The sequence below is a fragment of the Gallus gallus genome, unplaced genomic scaffold (assembly GCF_016699485.2).
Source record: "Gallus gallus isolate bGalGal1 unplaced genomic scaffold, bGalGal1.mat.broiler.GRCg7b scaffold_80, whole genome shotgun sequence".
Classification (NCBI taxonomy): domain Eukaryota; kingdom Metazoa; phylum Chordata; class Aves; order Galliformes; family Phasianidae; genus Gallus; species Gallus gallus.
Window position 1 is genome coordinate 13,340 of NW_024096032.1, and position 20,127 is coordinate 33,466.

General features: G+C 61.6%; 1 protein-coding gene and 1 long non-coding RNA gene across 3 annotated transcripts; both read right to left on the bottom strand.

The window, feature by feature from the left end:
• Positions 1-78: 78 nt before the first annotated feature.
• LOC425940 (pulmonary surfactant-associated protein B-like) lies at positions 79-15,386 on the bottom strand. Of its 2 annotated transcripts, XM_040657260.2 has the most exons (10): positions 15,328-15,386; positions 12,151-12,269; positions 11,009-11,080; positions 10,482-10,607; positions 8,089-8,181; positions 6,148-6,228; positions 3,569-3,772; positions 1,668-1,731; positions 1,552-1,631; positions 79-174 (listed from the first exon to the last, which is right to left on the bottom strand). In XM_040657260.2, exons 1-10 carry the CDS (start codon positions 15,380-15,382, stop codon positions 139-141), a joined length of 930 nt encoding a protein of 309 aa, XP_040513194.2. In that variant the 5' UTR covers positions 15,383-15,386; the 3' UTR covers positions 79-138. The 2 variants fall into 2 exon arrangements, with proteins under 2 accessions (XP_040513194.2, XP_040513193.2); XM_040657259.2 differs by having other exon boundaries at positions 1,552-1,731.
• Positions 2,351-2,925, bottom strand: LOC112530181. The gene is made up of 2 exons (XR_006932612.1): positions 2,852-2,925; positions 2,351-2,793 (listed from the first exon to the last, which is right to left on the bottom strand). It is a non-coding gene; the product is annotated as an uncharacterized LOC112530181 (long non-coding RNA).
• Positions 15,387-20,127: the final 4,741 nt, after the last annotated feature.

Below are 20,127 nucleotides of genomic sequence, written 5' to 3' on the forward strand. Positions count from 1 at the left end.
CATCTTTTCTGCCCTTTTTTCACCTCCATCCGCCCCCCCCCACCCCCCCCAGCCCCAAAAAGAGGCGCAGGCTCGGGGTGCTGCTGACATCCAAGCTTTATTGGGGGCTGCGGCCGCTGCTCCCATCCATCCCATCCCCTACAGCCCGCTGTGCTCGCGGCAGTACAGCTCAGCCTGGTGGTGAGCGGGGGGGGGGGGGTTGGTCATGTGACCCCCCCGTGTCCCCCCCCATGTCCCTTGTGTCCCCCATCACCCCCCCCCCCATCCCTCGCCCCTTACCCCCCCCATCCCTCGTCCCCCCCCCATCCCATGTCCCCCATCATCCCCCCCCTCGTCCCTCGCCCTCCCCCCATGTCCCTCATCCCTTGCCCCCCCCCCACCCCCCCCACGTCCCTTGCGCCCCCCCCCCATCCCATGTCCCCCCATCATCCCACCCCCCACGTCCCTCGTCCCCCCCCCCACGTCCCTTGCACCCCCCCCCCATCCCATGGCCCCCCATCATCCCCCCCCTGCGTCCCTTGTCCTCCCCCCATGTCCCTCATCCCTTGCCCCCCTCGGCCCCCCCTCAGCCCTCGGGCCCCCCCCCCTCCCCCTGTGTCCCTCATCCCCCACATCCCCCATCGCCCCCCCCCCACTCCCCTCGCGCCCCCCCCCACATCCCATGTCCCCCATCATCCCCCCCCACGTCCCTCGCCCTCCCCCCATGTCCCTCATCCCTTGCCCCCCTCGGGCCCCCCCTTCCCCCCGTGTCCCTCGTCCCCCACATCCCTCATGTTGCCCCCCCCCCCCCAGTGTCCCTCGTTGCCCCCCCCTCATGTCCCTCATCGTCCCCAGTCGCCCCCCCTGCATCCCTCGTCGTCCTCCCCCACATCCCCCATCGCCCCCCCCCACATCCCCCATCATCCCCCCCTCGTCCCTTGCCCTCCCCCCATGTCCCTCATGTCCCCCGTCACCCCCCCCATGTCCCTCATCCCCCATCACCCCCCCCCCACGTACCCCATCGCCCCCATCCCTCATCCCCCCCCCCCCCCACATCCCATGTCCCCCCATCATCCCCCCCCCGCATCCCTCGCCCTCCCCCCGTCCCTTGTCCCTTGCTCCCCTTGTCCCCACCCCGTCCCCCCACCTGCAGCCCTCAGGCCCCCCCCCTCCCCCCGTGTCCCTTGTCCCCCTCATCCCCTGTGTCCCCCATCACCCCCCCCCCGCATCCCTCGTCCCCCCCTCCAACCCCACATCCCACTGTGTCCCTTTGGGGCTGTGCCACCTTTAGGGTCCCCACTGTGTCCCTTTGGGGCTGTGCCACTTTTAGGGTCCCCTGTCGCCCCCCCCACATCCCCCATCGCCCCCCGTCGTCCCCCCCATCCCTCGTCCCCCCCCCCATGTCGACTGTTGCCCCCCCCTGCATCCCCCATCACCCCCTCCCATCCCTCATCCATCACCCCCTGCATCCCATATCCCTCCCCCCCCCCCCATCCCTCATCCATCCCCCCCCCCCATGTCCCTTGTCCCCCCCTGCCCCCCCCCATGTCCCTTGTCCCCCCCCCCACTCACCTCACAGCGCCGTGCTGTCTCAGCACTGGAGCACCAGTATGCCGGGCCCAGGGCGCAGGGGCCGAGCTTTGGGGTCAGCCCTGGCTTTGGGATCAGCCCTGGCTTTGGGATCAGCCCTGGCTTTGGGGTCAGCTCGAGGTTTGGGGACGGTTCAGCGAGCGCCTGCCACGCAGCGGGGTCCTGAAGGGAGGAGGGGACACGGCTGGGGACACCTCGGGGACCTGGGGGGGCTGCTGGGGGGGGGTGGGGGGGGGACGTCCCGTGTGGAGGTGGCGCCCCTGGGGGTCCCGGTGCGTCCCTTGGGGATGTCACACCGTGGGGGATGGCGTGGTGTCACTTGGATGGGGGGGTGACACCGCACAGCACATCCCCTCCCCTCCGTGGGGCTGGGACACCCTGTGGGTCCCCAACGCGTCCCTTGGTGGCACCCCGGAGCGTGTCCCTTTGGGGCTGTGACACCTTTAGGGTCCCCACTGTGTCCCTTTGGGGCTGTGACACTTTTAGGGTCTCCAACACGTCCCTTTGGATCCCCACTGTGTCCCTTTGGGGCTGTGACACCTTTAGGGTCCCCACTGTCCCTTTAGGGTCCCCACTGTGTCCCTTTGGGGCTGTGACACTTTTAGGGTCCCCACTGTGTCCCTTTGGGGCTGTGACACCTTTAGGGTCCCCACTGTCCCTTTAGGGTCCCCACTGTGTCCCTTTGGGGCTGTGCCACCTTCAGGGTCCCAAATGTGTCCCTTTGGGTCCCCACTGTCCCTTTGAGTCCCCACTGTGTCCCTTTGGGGCTGTGCCACCTTTGGGGTCCCCACTGTCCCTTTGGGTCCCCACTGTGTCCCTTTGGGACTGCAACACCTTTAGGGTCCCCACTGTGGCCCTTTGGGACTGCGACACCTTTAGGGTCCCCGCTGTCCCTTTGGGTCCCCACTGTGTCCCTTTGGGGCCGTGACACCTTCAGGGTCCCCACTGTGTCCGTTTGGGACTCTAACACCTTTAGGGTCCCCAGTGTCCCCCTTTGGGCTGTGCCACCTTCAGGGTCCCAAATGTGTCCCTTTGGGTCCCCACTGTCCCTGTGAGTCCCCACTGTGTCCCTTTGGGGCTGTGCCACCTTTAGGTTCCCCACTGTCCCTTTGGGTCCCCACTGTGTCCCTTTGGGACTGCAACACCTTTAGGGTCCCCACTGTGTCCCTTTGGGTCCCCACTGTCCCTGTGAGTCCCCACTGTGTCCCTTTGGGGCTGTGCCACCTTTGGGGTCCCCACTGTCCCTTTGAGTCCCCACTGTGTCCCTTTGGGGCTGTGCCACCTTTAGGGTCCCCACTGTGTCCCTTGGGACTGTGCCACTTTTAGGGTCTCCAACACATCCCTTTGGCTCTCCACTGTGTCCCTTTGGGGCTGTGTCCCTTCAAGTCTCCTATGGGTCCCTTTGGTTCCCCACTGTGTCCCTTTGGGCTGTGCCACCTTTGGGTTCCCCGCTGTCCCTTTGTGTCCCCACTGTGTCCCTTTGGGGCTGTGCCACCTTTAGGGTCTCCACTGTCCCTTTGGGTCCCCAGTGTCCCTTCAAGTCTCCTATGGGTCCCTTTGAGTCCCCGCTGTGTCCCTTTGGGCTGTGCCACCTTTGGGGTCCCGGCTGTCCCTTTGGGTCCCCACTGTGTCCCTTTGGGTCCCCAGTGCCCCTTCAAGTCTCCTATGGGTCCCTTTGGGGTCCCCACTGTCTCCCTTTGGGGCTGTGCCACCTTTAGGGTCCCCACTGTGTCCCTTTGGGTCCCCACTGTCCCTGTGAGTCCCCACTGTGTCCCTTTGGAGCTGTGCCACCTTTGGGGTCCCCACTGTCCCTTTGAGTCCCCACTGTGTCCCTTTGGGGCTGTGCCACCTTCAGGGTCCCAAATGTGTCCCTTTGGGGTCCCCGCTGTCCCTCTGTGTCCCCGCTGTGTCCCTTTGCCCCCCCCTCCCCCCCGGCTGTCCCCATATCCCCCCGTGCCGCCGTCCCTCCGCCCCTCCCCGTGCGCCCATCGGTGCCCACCGGCGGTGCCCCCCCGGCTGTGGCGGTGCCGTCTCCGTTGGGCCCGCAGGACAGCAGCAGCCGACACAGCAGCCGCGGTGCCATCCGGCCCAGCGCCGCCTCCAACGCCAGCGCGGCGTAGCGCTCCGCCAGGCATTGGCACGCGCCCTCCACCGCCAGCGGCAGCGCCCGGCACAGCTGTGCCACCGCCGCCGCCACCGCCTCCTGCGGGCGGCAGCAACACATGGAGAGCTGTCCCTGCATGCAGCGCCACCGCCACCGCCATCACCGCCACCGCCATCACCACCGCCATCACCGCCACCACCATTACCGCCATCACCACCGCCACCACCGCCACCGCCATCACCGCCACCACCACCACCACCTCCACCGCCATCACCACCACCACCATTACTGCCATCACCACCGCCATCACCGCCACCGCCACCTCCACTGCCATCACCGCCATCACCACCACCGCCACCACCATTACCGCCATCACCACCACCACCACCTCCACCGCCATCACCACCACCACCGCCATCACCACCACCATTACCGCCATCACCTCCACCGCCATCACCACTACCACCATCACCACCACTACCACCATCACCATTACCATAACTGCCACCGTCACCACCATTAGCACCACAACCACCACCCCCATAACCACCACCACCATTACCGCCGCCATCACCACCAGCACCATTACCATTTCCATCACCACCCCCATAACCACCACCATTACCTCCACCATCACCTCCATCACCACCACCACAACCACAACCATTACTGCTACCACCACCACCATTACCACCACCACCACCACCATTACTGCCACCATCACCACCACCATCCCCACCAGCACCATCTCCACCATCACCATTACCATAACCACCACCGTCACCACCATTACCCCCACAACCACCACCCCCATAACCACCACCATTACCACCATTTCCATTTCCATCACCACCCCCATAACCGCCATCACCACCACCATTACCGCCACCACCACCTCCTCCATCACCACCATTACCACCATTGCCATTACCACCACCACCACCACCACCACAACCATTACTGCCGCCATCACCATCACCATTACCACCATTACCACCACAACCACCACCCCCATAACCACCACTACCATTTCCATCACCACCCCCATAACCACCACCATTACCACCACCACCACCACAACCGTTACCACCATCACCACCCCCACCTCCACCACCACCACTGTTACCACCACCTCCACCATCACCACCACCACCACAACCATTACTGCCACCACCTCCACCACCACCACCACCATTACCACCACCACCACCACAACCGTTACCACCATCACCACCCCCACCTCCACCACGTCCACCACCTCCATCACCACCATTACGATTATCACCATCACCACCACCATCACCTCCACCACCACCACTGTTACCACCACCGCCACCATCACCACCTCCACCACCACCACCACAACCATTACTGCCACCACCTCCACCACCACCACCATTACTACCATCACCATCACCACCACCTCCACCACCACCACCATTACCATCACCACCACCACCACCTCCATCACAACCATTACTGCCACCACATCCACCACCTCCACCATTACCATCACCTCCACCACAATCATTACCACCTCCGCCACCTCCACCACCACCACCATTACTACCATTAATATCACCACCACCACCTCCACCACCACCACCACCACAGCCATTACCGCCATCACCACCACCATCACCACCACCACCATTACCACCATTACCATTTCCACCACCCCAACCATTACTGCCACCACCTCCACCACCACCACCATTACCATTACCACCATCACCACCACCATCGCCACCACCACCACCTTCTCCATTACCACCATTGCCATTACCACCACCATCACCACCACAACCATTACTGCCACCACCCCCACCACCATCACCATTACCACCACCATCCCCACCACCACCTCCACCACAATCATTACCACCTCCACCACCACCACCATTACTACCATTACCATCACCACCACCACCACCACAACCATTACCGCCATCACCACCACCATCGCCACCACCACCACCTTCTCCATTACCACCATTGCCATTACCACCACCACCACCATCACCATTACCACCACCATCCCCACCACCACCTCCACCACCACCACCACCTCCACCACAATCATTACCACCTCCACCACCACCACCATCACCACCGTTACCACCATTGCCATTACCACCACCACCCCAACCATTACTGCCACCACCTCCACCTCCATCACCACAACCATTACCGCCATCACCTCCACCATCGCCACCACCACCACCTCCATTACCACCATTACCATTACCACCACCTCCACCACCACCATCACCTCCACCACAATCATTACCATCACCACCTCCACCACCACCACCACAACCATTACCGCCATCACCACCACCATCACCACCACCGCCATCACCTCCACCACCTCCACCATCACCACCACCACCACCATTACTACCATTACCATCACCACCACCACCACCACCACCACCATTACCACCATTACCACCCCCACCCCCACAGCGTACCTTGGGGATGGCGGCCTCGGCGCGGGCCAGGAAGGTCCGGCACAGCCAGCACAGCGGCAGCGGCACCGGCAGCGCCGCGTCCTTGGGGACAATGGGGACAGCCGGCCTTGGCCCCATCGCCTCATGGGGGCACACACCCAGCGGGGCTTTGGGGTTCCCATTGGGGCACACGTTGCGGAAGGCAGCGGGGTTCCCATCAGCGTTCCCATTGAGGTTTGATGGAGGTTCCATTGGGGTTCCCATGGAGTTCCCATTGGGGTTCCCATCAGTGTTCCCATTGAGGTTTGATGGAGGTTCCATTGGGGTTCCCATTGGGGTTCCCATCAGTGGCCCCATTGAGGCTTGATGGAGTTCCCATTGGGGTTCCCATCAACGTTCCCATTGAGGTTTGATGGAGGTCCCATTGGGGTTCCCATCAGTGTCCCCACTGAGGTTTGATGGAGGTTCCATTGGGGTTCCCATGGAGTTCCCATTGGGGTTCCCATCAACGTTCCCATTGGGGTTCCCATCAACGTTCCCATTGAGGTTTGATGGAGGTTCCATTGGGGTTCCCATGGAGTTCCCATTGGGGTTCCCATCAACGTTCCCATTGAGGTTTGATGGAGGTCCCATTGGGGTTCCCATGGAGGTTTCATTGGGGTTCCCATTGGGGTTCCCATCAGTGGCCCCATTGAGGTTTGATGGAGGTTCCATTGGGGTTCCCATGGAGTTCCCATTGGGGTTCCCATGGAGGTTCCATTGGGGTTCCCATTGGGGTTCCCATCAGCATTCCCATTGAGGTTTGATGGAGGTCCCATTGGGACACTCAGTAGGGTACTCATTGGGGTTTCCATTCGGATGACCATTAGGGTCCCCATTGAGGTTTTCACTGGGATGGTCATTGGGATGCCCAGTGGGGTAACCATTGGGGATCCCATTAGGACACCCATTGGGACACTTATTGGGGTTCCCATTGGGGTTCTCATTGAGGTTCCCATTAAGACACCCATTGGGACACTTATTGGGGTTCCCATTGGGGTTCTCATTGAGGCTCCCATTAGGACACCCATTGGGACACTTATTGGGGTTCCCATTGGGGTTCTCATTGAGGTTCCCGTTAGGACACCCATTGGGACACTTATTGGGGTTCCCATTGGGGTTCTCATTGAGGTTCCCATTAGGACACCCATTGGGACACTCACTGGGGTTCCCATTGGGGTTCCCATGGAGCGACAGCCATATTTGGTCATTGGGGTGCCCTCTGGGATGCTCATCGGGGTTCCCATTGGGGTTCCCATTAAGGTTCCCACTAGGACACTGATTGGGGTTCCCATTGGGGTTCCCACTGAGATGCCCATCAGGGTTCCCAGAAGAGCACCCATTGGGGTTCCCATTGAACTTTCCGTTGAGACACCCATTAGGACATCCATCGGGGTTCCTATTGGGGTTCCCATTGGGGTTCCCATTGGAACACCCATGGAGGGACCACCATATTTGGCCATTGGGGCACTCTTTAGGATACCCATTGGGGTTCCCATTCGGACATCCGTTGGGGTCCCATTTTGACCCTCTTTAGGATACCCATTGGGGTTCCCATTCAGACATCCATTGGGGTCCCATTTTGACACTCTTTAGGATACCCATTGGGGTTCCCATTCGGACATCCATTGGGGTCCCATTTTGACACTCTTTAGGATACCCATTGGGGTTCCCATTATTTTGACACTCTTTAGGATACCCATTGGGGTTCCCATTCGGACATCCATTGGGGTCCCATTTTGACACTCTTTAGGATACCCACTGGGGTTCCCATTTGGACACCCACTGGGGTCCCCATTGGGGAACCCCACATTGACGCCTATACACGCCCATATAACCGACCCTATATACCCACAGGCACCCCTATGGAAACCCATGGGAGTGCCCCCAGATGCCCCCCAGAATCCCATACACAGCCCATACCTTCAGGAGGGCACCGATGTGGGGGGACACAGCCGGGACCCCCCCGGGCTGCCCCGGGCACAGCTCCAGGAGGGCACAGATGGCGGACGGCTTCTGGGGGGACAGCGGGGATGGGGGGGGACAACAGTGGGGGCAGACAACGGCACCCCAAGGTGTCCCCATATGGCCCCGTGCCCCCATATGGCCCCATGTCCCCATACAGCCCCATGTCCCCATACAGCACTGTGTCCCCATATGGCCCCGTGACCCCATATGGCCCCATGTCCCCATTGAGCTCCATGTCCCCATACAGCACTGTGTCCCCATATGGCCCTGTGACCCCATATGGCCCCATGTCCCCATATGGCCCCATGTCCCCATACAGCACCATGCCCCCATACAGCCCCGTGTCCCCATATGGCCCCGTGTCCCCATATGGCCCCATGTCCCCATACAGCCCCATGTCCCCATACGGCCCCATGTCCCCATACAGCCCCATGTCCCCATAGGGCCCTATGTCCCCATACAGCCCCATGTCCCCATACAGCCCCATGTCCCCATATGGCCCCATGTCCCCATACAGCACCATGTCCCCATACAGCACTGTGTCCCCATATGGCCCCGTGACCCCATACAGCACCATGTCCCCATATGGCCCCGTGACCCCATATGGCCCCGTGTCCCCATACAGTCCCCATATGGCCCCATGTCCCCATATGGCCCCGTGTTCCCATATGGCCCCGTGTCCCCATATGGCTCCGTGTCCCCATACAGCACTGTGTCCCCATATGGCTCCATGTCCCCATATGGCACCGTGTCCCCATTCATCCCCATATGTCCCCATGTCTCCATATGTCCCCATACGTCCCCATATCCCCATGTCCCCATATCCCCATACGTCCCCATGTCCCCATACGTCCCCATGTCCCCATATCCCCATACGTCCGCATGTCCCCATACGTCCCCATGTCCCCATATCCCCATACGTCCGCATGTCCCCATACGTCCCCATGTCCCCCCACTGCCCCCATGTCCCCATATGTCCCCATGTCCCCATACATCCCCATACATCCCCATGTCCCCATATGTCCCCATGTCCCCATTTGTTCCCCTGTCCCCATACGTCCCCATATGTCCCCCCACTGTCCCCATGTCCCCATACATCCCCACGTCCCCATACGTCCCCATGTCCCCATACATCCCCATACATCCCCATGTCCCCATATGTCCCCATACATCCCCATATGTCCCCATGTCCCCATATGTCCCCATACATCCCCATACATCCCTATATCCCCATACACCCCCCTACACCCCCATGTCCCCACACGTCCCCATATGTCCCCATACATCCCCATATCCCCATACATCCCCATACACCCCCATGTCCCCATACACCCCCCTACACCCCGATATCCCCACACGTCCCCATATGTCCCCATCCATCCCCATATCCCCATACACCCCCCTACACCCCGATATCCCCACACGTCCCCATATGTCCCCATACATCCCCATGTCCCCATACATCCCCATACATCCCCATACACCCCCATATCCCCATACGTCCCCATATGTCCCCATACATCCCCATGTCCCCATACACCCCCCTACACCCCCATGTCCCCATACATCCCCATATCCCCATACATCCCCATACATCCCCATATCCCCATACATCCCCATACATCCCCATACACCCCCATATCCCCATACGTCCCCATATGTCCCCATACGTCCCCATATCCCCTTATGTCCCCATATCCCCCAGCTGTCCGCATGTCCCCATACGTCCCCCTACACCCCCATATCCCCACACATCCCCATATGTCCCCATACATCCCCATGTCCCCATACATCCCCATACGTCCCCCTACACCCCCATGTCCCCATACGTCCCCATATGTCCCCATACATCCCCATGTCTCCATATGTCCCCATACATCCCCCTACACCCCCATATCCCCACACGTCCCCATATGTCCCCATATCCCCATATGTCCCCATGTCCCCATACATCCCCCTACACCCCGATATCCACACACGTCCCCATATGTCCCCATACATCCCCATACATCCCCATACACCCCCATATCCCCACACGTCCCCATATGTCCCCATACATCCCCATATCCCCATACATCCCCATACATCCCCATACACCCCCCTACACCCCCATGTCCCCATACACCCCCCTACACCCCGATATCCCCACACGTCCCCATATGTCCCCATACATTATCCCCATACACCCCCCTACACCCCATATCCCCACACGTCCCCATACATCCCCATACACCCCCATATCCCCATACATCCCCATACACCCCCATGTCCCCATACACCCCCCTACACCCCATATCCCCACACGTCCCCTCTGTCGCCGCACGTCCCGCTCTCCGTTCCGCGCTCACCACCGCTCCGCCGAGCAGCGCCGCCGCGCCGTGGCGGTCCGTCCGGGCCACAGTGCGACACACCGCCTCCATGCCGGGCAGCGGCAGCGCCGCGCACTCCCTCTGCACGAAGCCCTCCACGGCCGCCTACGCCAACAGCGCACACAGCGCTCACAGCGCCCGCAGCGCCAACAGCGCACACAGCGCCAACAGCGCACACAGCGCCCACAGCGCTCACAGCGCCAACAGCGCACGCAGCGCCAACAGCGCACGCAGCGCCAACAGCGCACACAGCGCCAACAGCGCTCACAGCGCTCGCAGCGCTCACATCGCTCGCAGCGCCAAGAGCGCACATAGCGCACGCAGCGCTCACAGCGCCCGCAGCGCTCACAGCGCTCACAGCGCCAACAGCGCACATAGCGCACGCAGCGCTCATAGCGCACGCAGCGCCAACAGCGCACGCAGCGCCGATGTCGCCGATGTCACCCCGGGGTCCCCCCCGTCCCTCAGTGTCACCCCGTGTGTTGTCCCCCCCCCCCCCCCCCCACCTGGACGGCCGTCGTGTTGGCCACGCGGATGAGCAGCGACAGCACATCCTGGCAGCCGGAGCAGATCTCCTCCTGGGGGGGACGTGGGGTGTATGGCATGGGGACAATAAATATACATGGGGTGTATGGCATGGGGACAATAAATATGGGGTGTATGGCATCGGGACAATAAATATACATGGGGTGTATGGGTACATCAAATATGGGGTGTATGGCATTGGGACACCAAATGTGGGGTGTATGGCATCGGGACAACATAGGGACATGGGGACAATAAATGTGGGGTGTATGGCATCGGGACAACAAATGTGGGGTGTATGGGGACAACAAATGTGGGGTGTATGGCATGGGGACAACAAATGTGGGGTGTATGGGGACATCAAATGTGGGGTGTATGGGGACAACAAATGTGGGGTGTATGGGGACATCAAATGTGGGGTGTATGGCATCGGGACACCAAATGTGGGGTGTATGGGGACAATAAATGTGGGGTGTATGGCATGGGGACAACATAGGGACATGGGGACATCAAATGTGGGGTGTGTGGGGACAACAAATGTGGGGTGTATGGGGACAACAAATGTGGGGTGTGTGGGGACATCAAATGTGGGGTGTATGGCATGGGGACAACATAGGGACATGGGGACAATAAATGTGGGGTGTATGGCATCGGGACACCAAACATACATGGGGTGTATGGCATCAGGACATCAAATGTGGGGTGTATGGCATGGGGACAATAAACATACATGGGGCTGTGGGGCACACGGGGCTCTATGGGGCACACGGGGCTGTGGGGCACAGAGGGCGCTATGGGGCACAGAGGGCTCTATGGGGCACACGGGGCTCTATGGGGCACAGAGGGCGCTATGGGGCACACGGGGCTGTATGGGGCACATGGGTCTCTATGGGGCACACGGGGCTGTGGGGCACACGGGGCTCTATGGGGCACAGAGGGCTCTATGGGGCACACGGGGCTGTATGGGACACACGGGGCTCTATGGGGCACACGGCGCTGTATGGGGCACACGGGGCTCTATGGGGCACAGAGGGCTGTATGGGACACACGGGGCTGTATGGGGCACAGAGGGCTGTATGGGACACACGGGGCTCTATGGGGCACAGTGGGACCCCACACCCACCTGTGTGCTGTGGGGCCGCCCCGGTTGTGCGCAGCCCCCCCCGGCCCCGCAGCGCAGCGCTGTGTCCCAACTGCGGCTCCACACACGGGGGGGCGCCTCGCAGCGCAGCCCCCCCAGCCCTGCAGCCACCGCCGGCGCCCCCAAAAGCCACTTCTGTGGGTGGGGGTCCCGGGGGGTCCCCCCCCCCCACCCCAAACCCCCATCCCACTTTTGGGGTGGCCCCAAAGTGGGGGGGGGGGGCACCGTGGTTTGGGACTGACAATGGGGGGGGGGGGGGTCTGGGGGGGGGTTTGGGGGTGGGGAGGAGGTGGGGGGGGGTCTGGGTTTGGGGGGGTGCTTAGATATGGGGGGGGGACGCCCAGGTATAGGGGAGCACGTGGATATGGGGTGGGGGGACCCGGTATGGGGTGGGGGTACTCAGAGTTTGGGGGGGGGACACCCAGATTTGGAGGGAGGCCAGGTTTTGGGGTGCGCCCAGGTTTTGGGGTGCATGCAGGTATGGGGTGGGGGTACCCAGATTTGGGGTGGGGGTACTTAGATATGGGGGGGGGACGCCCAGGTTTAGGGGAGCACGCAGATATGGGGTGGGGGGACCTGGATTTGGGGGGGTACTCGGTGTTGAGGGGGGTACTCAGGTTTTGGGGTGCAGCCAGGTGTAGGGTTAGGGTACCCAGATTTGGGGTGGGGGTACTCAGAGGTGAGGGGGGGGACCCAGGTTTTGGGGTGCGCCCGGGTATGGGGTGGGGGTCCCCGGATTTGGGGGGGGGACACCCAGATTTGGAGGGAGGCCAGGTTTTGGGGTGCGCCCAGGTTTTGGGGTGCATCCAGGTATGGGGTGGGGGTACCCAGATTTGGGGTGGGGGTACTTAGATATGGGGGGGGGGACACCCAGGTTTAGGGGAGCATGCAGATATGGGGTGGGGGGACCTGGATTTGGGGGGGGTACTCGGTGTTGGGGGGGGACTCAGGTTTTGGGGTGCAGCCAGGTGTAGGGTGGGGGTACCCAGATTTGGGGTGGGGGTACTCAGTTGGGGGGGGGAGACTCAGCTTTTTGGGGTGTGCCCGGGTATGGGGTGGGGGTACCCAGATTTGGGGGGTACCCGGATTTGGGGTGGGGGTACTCAGACTTGGGGGGGACCCAGGTTTTGGGGTTCAGCCACGTGTAGGGTGGGGGTATTCAGATCTGAGAGGGGGGACCCAGGTTTGGAGGAGGGCAAGGTTTTGGGGTGCGCCCGGATATGGGGTGGGGATACTCAGAGTTGGGGGGGGGAGGACCCAGGTTTTGGGGTGCGCCCGGGTATGGGGTGGGGGTACCCAGGTTTGGAGGGGGCCCAGGTTTGGAGGGGGCGCAGGTTTTGGGGTGCGCCCGGTATGGGGTGGGGGTAGCCAGATTTGAGGTGGGGGTACTCAGAGTTGGAGGGGGGGGGAACCCAGGTTTTGGGGTGCGCCCGGGTATGGGGTGGGGGTACCCAGGTTTGGTGGAGTCCCAGGTTTTGGGGTGCGTCCGGGGATGGGGTGGGGGTACCCAGATTTGGGGTGGGGGTACTCAGAGTTGGGGGGGGAGGACCCAGGTTTCGGGGTGCGCCCGGATTTGGGGTGGGGGTGCCCGGTATGGGGTGGGGGTACCCGGATATGGGGTGGGGGTGCCCGGTATGGGGTGGGGTGCCCGGTATAGGGTGGGGTGCCCGGATTTGGGGTGGGGGTGCCCGCTATGGGGTGGGGTGCCCGGATTTGGGGTGGGGGTGCCCGGTATGGGGTGGGGGTGCCCGGTATGGGGTGGGGTGCCCGGTATAGGGGGGGGTGCCCGGATTTGGGGTGGGGGTGCCCGCTATGGGGTGGGGTGCCCGGATTTGGGGTGGGGGTGCCCGGTATGGGGTGGGGGTGCCCGGATTTGGGGTGGGGTGCCCGGTATGGGGTGGGGGTGCCCGGTATGGGGTGGGGGTGCCCGGATTTGGGGTGGGGGTGCCCGCTATGGGGTGGGGGTGCCCGGTATGGGGTGGGGTGCCCGGTATGGGGTGGGGGTGCCCGGATATGGGGTGGGGTGCCCGGTATGGGGTGGGGTGCCCGCTATGGGGTGGGGGTGCCCGCTATGGGGTGGGGTGCCCGCTATGGGGTGGGGGTGCCCGCTATGGGGTGGGGTGCCCGGTATGGGGTGGGGGTGCCCGGTATGGGGTGGGGGTGCCCGGATATGGGGTGGGGGTACCCGGATTTGGGGTGGGAGTGCCCGGTATGGGGTGGGGGTGCCCGGATATGGGGTGGGGTGCCCGGATTTGGGGTGGGGGTGCCCGGATATGGGGTGGGGTGCCCGGATTTGGGGTGGGGGTGCCCGGTATGGGGTGGGGGTGCCCGGATTTGGGGTGGGGTGCCCGGTATGGGGTGGGGGTGCCCGGTATGGGGTGGGGGTGCCCGGATTTGGGGTGGGGGTGCCCGCTATGGGGTGGGGGTGCCCGGTATGGGGTGGGGTGCCCGGTATGGGGTGGGGGTGCCCGGATATGGGGTGGGGTGCCCGGTATGGGGTGGGGTGCCCGCTATGGGGTGGGGGTGCCCGCTATGGGGTGGGGTGCCCGCTATGGGGTGGGGGTGCCCGCTATGGGGTGGGGTGCCCGGTATGGGGTGGGGGTGCCCGGTATGGGGTGGGGGTGCCCGGATATGGGGTGGGGGTACCCGGATTTGGGGTGGGAGTGCCCGGTATGGGGTGGGGGTGCCCGGATATGGGGTGGGGTGCCCGGATTTGGGGTGGGGGTGCCCGGATATGGGGTGGGGTGCCCGGATTTGGGGTGGGGGTGCCCGGTATGGGGTGGGGTGCCCGGTATGGGGTGGAGGTGCCCGGTATGGGGTGGGGTGCCCGGTATGGGGTGGGGGTGCCCGGTGTGGGGTGGGGGTGCCCGGTGTGGGGTGGGGGTGCCCGGATTTGGGGTGGGGTGCCCGCTATGGGGTGGGGTGCCCGGTATGGGGTGGGGGTGCCCGGTATGGGGTGGGGTGCCCGCTATGGGGTGGGGTGCCCGGTATGGGGTGGGGGTGCCCGGTATAGGGTGGGGTGCCCGCTATGGGGTGGGGTGCCCGGTATGGGGTGGGGGTGCCCGGTATAGGGTGGGGTGCCCGCTATGGGGTGGGGTGCCCGCTATGGGGTGCGGTGCCCGCTATGGGGCCGCCCGGCGGGGTCCCTTCGGGCCGTACCTGCGGCGGCGCACAGCAGAGCGGCGCACAGCGGAGCGGCGCACAGCGGAGCCATCGCTGCGCGGGGAGCGGCGCCCGCAGCTCTTATAGCCCCGAAGGGGCGGATGGCGGCAGCGCCACTGCGCCGCGGGGCCACAGCCGGGGCGGGAAACAGAGCGGGGCCAATGCGACACAGAGCAGAGCCGTACCCATAATGTCCCCATATCCATATCCATATCCATAACCATAACCCATATCCATATCCATATCCATATCCATAACCCATACCCATATCCATACCCATAATCCATATCCATATCCATATCCATATCCATAACCATAACCCATATCCATACCCATACCCATATCCCATATCCATATCCATATCCATATCCATATCCATATCCCATATCCATATCCATAACCCATAACCCATATCCATATCCATATCCCATATCCATATCCATATCCATATCCATATCCATATCCATACCCATACCCATATCCCATATCCATATCCGTATCCGTATCCATATCCATATCCCATATCCCATATCCCATATCCATATCTATATCCCATATCCATATCCATATCCATACCCATATCCATATCCCCGTATCCATACCCATATCCCATATCCCATATCCATATCCCATATCCCATATCCATATCCATACCCATATCCCATATGCCATATCCATATCCATATTCCATATCCCATATCCATATCCATATCCATATCCCATACCCATATCCCATATGCCATATCCATATCCATATCCATATCCATATCCCATATCCATATCCATATCCATACCCATATCCATATCCCCATATCCATATCCCATATCCCATATCCCATATTCCCATATCTCATACCCCATGCCCCATATCCCATGTCCCCATATCCCACACCCCATAATGTCCCCATATCCCACATCTCCAAATCCCAAATCCCATATCCCATATCCCATATCCCATACCCCACCCCCCCACCCCATAACGCTCCCCCACCCCACAACGCCCCCCCACCCCACAATGTCCCCCCACCCCATAACGTCCCTCCACCCCATAACGCCCCCCCACCCCATAATGTCCCCACACCCCACACTGTCCCCACACCCCATATCCCACACCCCATAGTGTCCCCACACCCCATAACGTCCCCCCACCCCATAACGTCCCCCCACCCCATAATGTCCCCACACCCCACAATGTCCCCATACCCCACACCCCATATCCCCCACCCCACAATGTCCCCCCAACCCATAACGCCCCCCCACCCCATAACGCCCCACACCCCACAATGTCCCCATACCCCACACCCCGTATCCCCCCTCCCACAATGTCCCCCCACCCCACAACGCCCCCCACCCCATAACGTCCCCCCACCCCATAACGCCCCCCCACCCCATAATGCCCCCACACCCCACACTGTCCCCACACCCCATATCCCACACCCCATAACGTCCCCACACCCCACAATATCCCCCCACCCCATAACGTTCCCACACCCCACACTGTCCCCACACCCCATATCCCCCACCCCACAACGCCCCCCCACCCCATAACGTCCCCCCACCCCATAACGCCCCCCCACCCCATAACGCCCCCCCACCCCATAATGTCCCCACACCCCACAATGTCCCCACACCCCATAACGTCCCCCCACCCCATAACGTCCCCCCACCCCATAATGCCCCCCCCCAATATGTCCCCACACCCCACAACGCCCCCACCCCATAACGTCCCCCCACCCCATAACAGTGTCCCCCCACCCCATAACGCCCCCCCACCCCATAATGCCCCCCCACCCCACACTGTCCCCACACCCCACAATGTCCCCACACCCCATAACTCCCCCCCACCCCATAACGTCCCCCCACCCCATAACAGTGTCCCCCCACCCCACAACGCCCCCCCACCCCATAACGCCCCCCCACCCCATAATGTCCCCACACCCCACACTGTCCCCACACCCCATATCCCACACCCCATAACGCCCCCCCACCCCATAACGTCCCCCCACCCCATAATGCCCCCCCCCAATATGTCCCCACACCCCACAACGCCCCCACCCCATAATGTCCCCCCCCCCATAATGTCCCCCCACCCCATAACGCCTCCCCACCCCACAACGCCCCCCCACCCCATATCGCCCCCCCACCCCATAACGCCTCCCCACCCCACAACGCCCCCCCACCCCATATCGCCCCCCCACCCCATAACGCCCCCCCACCCCATAACGCCCCCCCACCCCATATCGCCCCCCACCCCACAATGTCCCCATACCCCACACCCCATATCCCCCACCCCATATCGCCCCCTTTCCCCCCCCCGCCCCACTTCCCGCCATTCCCCCCCCCGCGCCCATTCCCGGCACCGCTTTGAGGCGCCGCCGCTCCGCACTCGAAGGGCCCTTTGGGGATGGAGGGCCCTCCGGGAGGGCGCGGCGGGGAGGGGGCGCTCTGCGGGGGGGGCACCGCTATGGGGGGGGACCGCTATGGGGGGGGACCGCTATGGGGGGGCACCGCTATGGGGGGGGACCGCTATGGGGGGGCACCGCTATGGGGGGGGACATCGCTATGGGGGGGCACCGCTATGGGGGGGGACATCGCTATGGGGGGGGCACCGCTATGGGGGGGCATTATGGGGTTGGGGGGGGACACCGTTATGGGGTGGGGCATTGTGGGGTGGGGCATTATGGGGTGGGGGCATTGGGGGTGGGGGGATACTGTTATGGGGTGGGGGGGCATTATGGGGTGGAGGGACACCGTTATGGGGGGGGGCATTATGGGGTGGGGGATACCGTTATGGGGTGGGGGGATACTGTTATGGGGTGGGGAACATTATGGGGTGGGGGGATACTGTTATGGGGTGGGGGGCATTGGGGGGTGGGGGGACACTGTTATGGGGTGGGGGGCACCGTTATGGGGGGGGGCATTATGGGGTGGGGGGCATTATGGGGTGGGGGGATACTGTTATGGGGTGGGGACACCGTTATGGGGGGGGGGATACTGTTATGGGGTGGGGGGCATTGGGGGGTGGGGGGACACTGTTATGGGGTGGGGGGCACCGTTATGGGGGGGGGCATTATGGGGTGGGGGGATACTGTTATGGGGTGGGGGGACATGGGGGGGTGGGAGGACACTATTATGGGGTGGGGGGCTTTGGGGGGTGGGGGGATACTGTTATGGGGGGGGCATTATGGGGTGGGGGACACCGTTATGGGGGGGGGGATACTGTTATGGGGTGGGGGGGCATTGTGGGGTGGGGGGACACCGTTATGGGGGGGGGGCATTATGGGGTGAGGGGATACTGTTATGGGGTGGGGGGGCATTGTGGGGTGGAGGGACACCGTTATGGTGTGGGGCATTATGGGGTGGGGGGGCATTAGGGGGTGGGGGGATACTGTTATGGGGGGGTGGGGCATTGGGGGTGGGGGGACACCATTATGGGGTGGGGGCATTATGGGGTGGGGTGCATTATGGGGTGGGGGGGCATTGTGGGGTGGGGGGACACCGTTATGGGGGGGGGGATACTGTTATGGGGTGGGGGACATTGGGGGGTGTGGGAGAGAGTATGGGGTGTGGGGACACCATTATGGGAGATGGGGACAGAGTATGGGGTGTGGGGGCATTGTGGGATAGGGGGACATGGAATATGGGGATACGGCATATGGGGACATGGGGGTATGGGATATGGATATGGGGTATGGATATGGGATATGGGACATGGGGACATCTGATATGGGACATGGGAACATGGGATATGGGATATGGGGACATGGGGGTATGGGATATGGATATGGGGTATGGATATGGGATATGGGATATGGGGACATCTGATATGGGACATGGGAACATGGGATATGGGATATGGGGACATGGGGGTATGGGATATGGATATGGGGTATGGATATGGGATATGGGATATGGGATATGGATATGGATATGGATATGGGATATGGATATGGGATATGGATATGGGATATGGATATGGATATGGGTATGGATATGGATATGGGATATGGGATATGGATATGGGATATGGATATGGGATATGGATATGGGATATGGATATGGATATGGATATGGGATATGGGATATGGATATGGGATATGGATATGGGATATGGGATATGGATATGGGATATGGATATGGATATGGATATGGATATGGGATATGGATATGGGATATGGGATATGGGATATGGATAAGGGGATATGGGAACATGGGATATGGGATATGGGGACATTATGGGATATGGGACATGGGGACATGGGGACATGGGATATAGGACATGGGAACATGGGGTATGGGATATGGGGTATGGGATATGGGATATGGATATGGGATATGGGATATGGGATATGGGATATGGATATGGGATATGGGGTATGGGATATGGGGTATGGGATATGGGATATGGGGACATTATGGGATATGGGACATGGGAACATGGGGACATGGGATATAGGACATGGGAACATGGGATATGGGATATGGGATATGGGATATGGGATATGGGATATGGATATGGGATATGGGGTATGGGATATGGGGTATGGGATATGGGGACATTATGGGATATGGGACATGGGAACATGGGGACATGGGATATAGGACATGGGAACATGGGATATGGGATATGGGGTATGGGATATGGGGTATGGGATATGGGATATGGATATGGGATATGGGATATGGGATATGGGATATGGGATATGGATATGGGATATGGGGTATGGGATATGGGGTATGGGATATGGGGTATGGGATATGGGATATGGGGACATTATGGGATATGGGACATGGGAA

What these genes read in the sequence shown, in the direction of transcription:
- LOC425940 (XM_040657259.2), bottom strand. Translation starts at nt 15,382, where the DNA reads ATGGCTCCGCTGTGCGCCGCTCCGCTGTGCGCCGCTCTGCTGTGCGCC. An exon ending in TCTGCTGTGCGCCGCCGCAG is followed by an intron (nt 12,270 to 15,327) that starts GTACGGCCCGAA and finishes CGGTGGCTGCAG; the next exon opens with GGCTGGGGGGGCTGCGCTGC. An exon ending in CCGAGGCCGCCATCCCCAAG is followed by an intron (nt 3,773 to 6,147) that starts GTACGCTGTGGG and finishes TGCCGCCCGCAG; the next exon opens with GAGGCGGTGGCGGCGGCGGT.